This window comes from Mus caroli, unplaced genomic scaffold (genome assembly GCF_978045245.1).
Source record: "Mus caroli unplaced genomic scaffold, Mus_caroli_1 scaffold_17, whole genome shotgun sequence".
Taxonomy (NCBI): Eukaryota; Metazoa; Chordata; class Mammalia; order Rodentia; family Muridae; genus Mus; species Mus caroli.
In genome coordinates this window covers 20,873,932-20,880,469 of record NW_028227272.1, presented here as the reverse complement: position 1 = coordinate 20,880,469, position 6,538 = coordinate 20,873,932, and the positions used below count along the sequence as shown (strand labels likewise).

The following is a 6,538-nucleotide window of genomic DNA, read 5'->3' as shown; positions in this document are numbered from 1 at the left end:
AGCTTCAGGTTAAAGAAGTGACAGGTGATGGACTACAGACATCACAGAAACCTCACAATATCCGGGGCAGAATCAGGTATAGTACCACAGCCTCTGGTCTGTAAAAAAAAAAAAATAGAACTTGGGCATCAGGAAGCCTCGGCTCTCTGTTGTCTGCTATGCATCAGCTGAGGTAGCTCAGCCTGCAGCTTGGAAGGTAATAGATCCCATAGCAGCAGCATCTGTGAGCCCTGGGAGCAGGGAGTGACTGTGGCAACCCTGGAGTGTGAACTGTTATCACTGTGCTTTTCACAGTGTATTAAATTACTTCTGTCTCACCAACCGGATTGAGAATTCTCCAGCGAAGGGAGAGTGATGTGTCACTTGTCGCTTTTCCCTTCATCACAATGTTAGGAGCATAATACTCTTGAGATAATTAAAGGGTAGACATCATTTAGGAAGGCCTGGATTTGAATTGTAGATGATCACTTGGGGGTTACAGAAGCCTGCTTTCTGATCTGTCTTGGCTAGTACACAGATCAAGTAGCTTGTGGCTAGCACATGGCAAACAATGGCCACAATGCATCAGGAGTGTGGGAGCATCAGGTCCCATATCTCCATTCTGTTTCTGCTGACCTCCCTAGGGTATTATGGTTGCCATGGCACATGGCTGGAGAAAGCAGGGAAGAGAAGTGGGGTGAAAAAGAGCCACCACATAGCCCTTGTCCTCTGGGGAATCTCTGTCAGCCCATGGGTTGGATCTTACCTCTATCTGCTTTCTCAACCTAGTCAGCATTACTATTCAGTTTTGCCTCTGCAGTCTGGCTCAGGACCCTGGAACTCTCCCTGGAGGCTTCCCTCCTCCCTATCCCTGGCTCCTGGTACCTGCCTGGCTGTCATAGTAACAGGTTCCAGGGTGACAAAAGAAGAAGCTAGCACTTGTGGGTAAGGCTTTTTGGACCACAGAGACTGCCTGGGCTGCATCTATCTAAGCTTTCTCTTCTTCCTTGGGCTGAGTTCACCCTTCTATCCGAGCCAACAGGACCATGTCCACCAGCCTGACCACTTGTGAGTGGAAGAAGGTCTTCTACGAGAAGATGGAGGTGGCCAAGCCAGCGGACAGCTGGGAGCTCATCATAGACCCCGCCCTCAAGCCCAATGAGCTGGGTCCCGGCTGGAAGCAGTACCTGGAGCAACATGCCTCAGGCAGGTGAGAGGCTGGTGGGAGGAGGTGCAGGAAGCCCTCCCTCCCCCAGAAGGATGAGGACTGTCACAGACTTTGCAAGTCTGGACCTCTGGTAGGTCTCATCAGGTCAGCTCAGGTGACAAGCAGGCAATGGACCACCAGAAGGACCATCTAGGCTCTGTTTCTAACCACAGTTGTTCAGGTTCCTTGGTTCCTTGGAACAAATTGTGCCCTGCATTTGAGTCTCAGTTTTCCATAGAAAATCAAGACTGGCAAGGCTTCAAAGCCCTGCCAATTCAGATGCCTAGTATAATTAGAATGGAGAGGAGGTACGATGGGGATCTCCAGGAGTCTCAACCTAGATGTCGGGGTATATGTGTTTGGTGGCTGTGGTGTCCATCTGCTCAATCAAATGCAACTAGACATGAAGACAGAACAAGTTACTGATCACATGGTATGTGTGAGAACCTGGTTCCATAGCTCTGTGAACTTGGCCTTGTCCCCTCCTTTCTCTGGCTCCCAGTTTTCATATTTACAAGGCAAGGGAGCTCATCTTAGCTCATCTTAAAACATTACTCCAATCCCTTCCAACACTACTGTCAGTGGATGATAAGATGCTGACCACAGGCAGCACTTGCCCTAGATCCTCCTAAGTGCTCCTCACTCTTCTGCCATGCAGAGTGTCCTGGGCGCTCTTCTAAAGTTGTTTCCCTTTTACAGACAGATGATTGGGGGGGATGGGAACCACAGTTTCCTGGTCAGATAGCCTCCTGCTCACCTGCAGTGGTGCAGCGCCCCCCGCCCCCGGGCTAGCTTTTGGCTGTGTTGTGGAGGTGTGAACAAATTATGGCTGGGTTGTCCATATTGTAAGGATGTGAAGCCTCTTGAGTAGACAACAGCATGAGGGTGGGAGCAGAAAAAGGCAGGCTGACCACAGGCCTTGCCAACGAATAAATCAAGCGTGTGTTAGCATAGGACAGGGCACAGAGGTTGGTTGGTTTGTGTTGTCACCTGTTATCAATGCTGGGCAGTGGAAATCTCTCTAAGTAGCTGCATGATCTCTTTATTTTCTATGCTTCAGTCTTACACACATCCCCCCCCCCCATCCCAAATGCTCACCAGTGTTTGATATTTTTGGAGATATGGGGTCTGTCTTGAGGGAGGGAAATTGTTCTGGACTGGCTTATTTTAAAGACTTAGGAGACTGAACGCACGAAGCATTTGAGCCTCCTGGGGGATAAAGTGCAGAAAGTTGGGAACTGGCTGGTGTGTGGGGTTTTGGGAGTTTAGGGACATCTCCAAAGACTCATAGGTCTTCTCACCTTGGGCTTGGTCCCAGCCGGCCACAGAAAGGGCTGGATCGTAGCTGCCCCAGTCATTCTGCATACATGCTTATTTGATATTAATCTTTCAGATGTACTAAGTATCGGGCCTGAGTACTCTCTCAGTATAGGGAAAATGAGTGGAATCTTACCCAATCCAGGACCTATCAGACACCTCTGCCCTTTTGACCATGTGTTAGGTGCTGCGGGGTATTGTTCTCTGCCCACATTGTCAGTGACTTTCAGAGGTCCAGAAGCTGGCTTGGTTCCACTGCCCCTTTACAGTGGCTGAATAGTGTTTAAAATACAGTTGGTGCTTCTTGTGTTGAATTGAGTTCTTCATCAGAGGTCGTTCACGGCCATTGGTGCAATGGACTCAGGCAGAGACAGGAATAAGGGCAGACTCAGCCCAGTGGACATGTGAACTCCTCTGAAGCCTTTGTAACCGGGCTCAGAAGAGGCCATTACAGGGGTATACGGAGCCTCCCTGGAGTTTAACGGAGTGTTCCATCACGGAAGGTATGTAAGGAAGGTATGGGAAGCCAGGAGGAGCTGGGCTTGACAGGTGAGCCCCAGGCAACCTCTCTCCATGCTTTCTGAGGCCCAGGCTACAGGAGTCCAGATCAGACAAAGCAGCCCATGTGATGGATGGGCTGTGGGTAGGTATATTAGAGAACAAAGTCTGCTTTTCCCATTCTTACACCGCACTGCTCTGGTGCACAGGGATGACTGCCTGTGCGAAGACATAAGAACCAAACAGCATTCTTTCCTGTCTAGTCCATTGTAGTCTGCTAATCTATCCTGCCTTTCTGGGTGGCTGATTGCAGACCTACAGTCTGGATCTGAGCTTGCATGCCATCTCCTCAGAACAAGCAAGATGCAGGAGTCAGATGGTGATACTACCATCTGTAACTGAGGCATGAGAGGTCTAAGCACAAAGTCCAGCAAGGACACCATCATACTGCACCTCACGGATGAGAAACGAGTTGCAGAGAAGTGTAGCCAACACTCGGTTTGGGGGTTGACCAGGCACAAGTCTGCAATAGGCTAGGATGGGTGGGGAGCTGCAGGAGACCACACTGGAGGCAGCTTCCAGGACACCACTGGTTGCTCAGTGACTCCAGTGTGAGGTTCTCGGGTTTCCAGAAAGAGGAAGTGACTGGTGACCTCTAGTGCTAAGAGACCTCTAGACTGAAAAACATGGCGTTTCTATTTTCATCCTTCATCTAACATGCTGGCCTTTTCTTTTCTATGCTCCCCAGGGTGGGGTTGTCCCTAAAGAGTCTCACCCGCTCTATTCATCCTTCCTTTCCCGGCAGGTTCCACTGTTCCTGGTGCTGGCACACATGGCAATCTGCCAATGTCGTCATCCTCTTCCACATGCACCTGGACCGTGCCCAGCGTGTTGGCTCAGTGCGCATGCGCGTGTTCAAGCAGCTGTGCTACCAGTGCGGCACGTCGCGGCTGGACGAGTCCAGCATGCTGGAGGAGAATATCGAGGGCCTGGTGGACAACCTCATCACCAGTCTGCGCGAGCAGTGTTACGATGAGGATGGTGGCCAGTACCGCATCCACGTAGCCAGCCGGCCGGACAGCGGATTGCACCGCAGCGAGTTCTGCGAGGCTTGCCAGGAAGGCATCGTGCACTGGAAGCCCAGCGAAAAGCTGCTGGAGGAGGATGCCGCCTATACCGATGCCTCCAAGAGGAAGGGCCAGGCTGGTTTTATCTCCAGCTTCTTCTCATTTCGCTGGTGCCTGTTCTGGGGCGCCCTCTGCCTGGTCATTGTCTACCTGCAGTTCTTCCGAGGCCGCTCTGGCTTCCTTTAGTGGTAGGGGTGGGGGAAAGGGACTCATGGGATTGAAAATGAGAAACATTTGGTCTCCTCCTGAGTCTGCTACGGGTTCCATCTATGACTCTGGTTATCTGCACACTGCGCTCTAGTCTGCACTAGGAAAAACTTAGTGGTCCTTCCACTAATTTAATAGCAATGGAGGGAAAGTAGAAGGAATAGGGATTTGGAAGCTTGCTGGAGTTTAGTGAGTCTGAAATCTACAGCTGCCACCTCCAGCCTTTACTTTACATTTCTAGCCTTAGGTCCCATCTGGACACTGTCACATCCTCATGCTCGCTTTTAGCTTTATGTGCCCTGCATGGTTCCCCTTGGAGGGAGCAGAGCCACCATTGAATACACAGGGACAGCCACCGACTCCTGCTTCTTTCATTCTGAAATGCTGAGGATTTCGCTCAGGCGCTAGGGCTGGGATGAGGGTAGAGGTGGGGGTGGTGGAAGTGGGGATGGACTGAGGGGGTTGGAATGGTCAAGGGTGCATTGTCCAATGGATTAGCTATTGGCCATATGTAGCTGCTCCAATTAAGATTAATTAAGATGAAATAAAAGTGTTCCTTAGTAGTTCCAAACTCAGGCGAGCTTATACAGAATTTGTCCCCATAGAGGCCATTGCTCAATGGCAGACAAGGGTGACTTCTAGGAAGATGAACACCAAGGGTTTGGGCATCAAGTGCTCCCCAGAGGTCTTCCACCCTCTGCTTTGTCTACCCTGGGAACCCCTAGGCAGCACTGAGCAGCAGGACAGGAAAAACTAGGCGCCAGTTTGCATCTCTTGCTAAAATCTGCTTTTGTGTCTAGAAATAGTTTGCCAAAATTCTGTCAAGAAAATAGGTCATGTCTCAGAGGGTCAGTAAAGCCAGGGTGTCTGACCACCACATCCGAGGGAGGAAATGCGGCTGAGGATGGCTGTGAGGGCAAGGAAGCTAGAATATTTGGAGAGAAACGAGGCCCGGAATATCTCTAGAAGCTCAGTTTCCTCGATAAACAATGATTTCTGCATTTTCATGTTAAATTGGAGTGACTGGTCCCTGACTCGGGGCCCCTTCCCAACCTGCTGCAATGATTTTATCTCCTCAGGATGGAGGGAGTAGGTTATATTAGTTTCCAAGACTTGTTTCCTCTTTAGTCCATGAAAATCTCATTTCTACATCCCTAGAGCCAGCCTTCCATACTTCACAACCAAAACAATGGCTGCTTTTCTGTTTGTGTGTTCCTCATGTGTCTGCCACATTTTATAGTCCCCTCTTTCTGTAATTGTTCTGTTCATTGAAAACGTGGCTGTCACTCTAATATTTCCCTTACATGTATTCTGATCATATTCAAAGATATATCACCTCTTCTGACCTCTCTAGCAACTGGTTCTCTCTTCTCTGAATGATCCCTTTCCTGCTTTTGTATCTATGTTCAAAAGTCTCCTTTTTACACATGAGGAAACACAAGTGATATTTTTCTCTTTTAGCCTAACTGATTTAGCTTAACATGATCTCCAGTCCCACTCATTTCCCAGTCAGTGACATTTTATTTTTCTTTATAACCAAATATATTCCATTTTGTACACATGACATACTTTTTCATCCATTGATCGATCTGTTAATGGGTATGTCATCTGATTTCATAACTTGGCTATTGTAAATAGTGTCATAATAAATGCAGATATGTAGGTACCTCTGTGGTTTGCTGACTTATGTTCTTTACAGTACGCACTGAACTATAGTCTTGATTTTTTCCCCCCAGGAACCTAAATAGTGACTGGATAGCACCTGCTCTTCATATTTGAATTGTTTTTATCTCTAGATCCCAATAGTATTTGTGGACACTTGCTTTCCTTCATCCTTTATATGTTCAGGGCACCCAAGAGTCTCCTATGTTCTCACAACTTTATTTTTATGACATAGATGCTCTCAGTCTATGGCTTTCTAAGCTTCCATTCAGAGCTTCAGACACATAGACCAAGTTACCTGACCACCAGGAGCTTGTGGAGCTCTCTTCCACAGCAGCCTGGCCAAATGTAGTTCTTGGCTTCTTAGAAATCTAGTGTTGTCTATTCCCTTTCTCATCCCTGGCCCACCCACAGTATTTTCCTATCATGTCCCATGTCAAGTTAAGTTGTCTTCTTATCCCCCTTCATTACCTTACTCCGCCTCACACTGCTTGACCACCATCTCCCACGTCATGGTGGTTGTATGCTGTCTTCTATTCTC

The 6,538-nt window shown here is 48.6% G+C and overlaps 1 protein-coding gene across 1 annotated transcript; it reads left to right on the top strand.

Annotated features, from left to right (window-relative positions):
- Positions 1–646: 646 nt before the first annotated feature.
- Positions 647–5,993, top strand: Rtp2 (receptor transporter protein 2). Its single transcript, XM_021185612.2, has 2 exons — positions 647–1,189; positions 3,807–5,993. The coding sequence occupies exons 1-2, from the start codon at positions 1,026–1,028 to the stop codon at positions 4,312–4,314; spliced, it is 672 nt and encodes a 223-aa protein (XP_021041271.1). The 5' UTR covers positions 647–1,025; the 3' UTR covers positions 4,315–5,993.
- Positions 5,994–6,538: the final 545 nt, after the last annotated feature.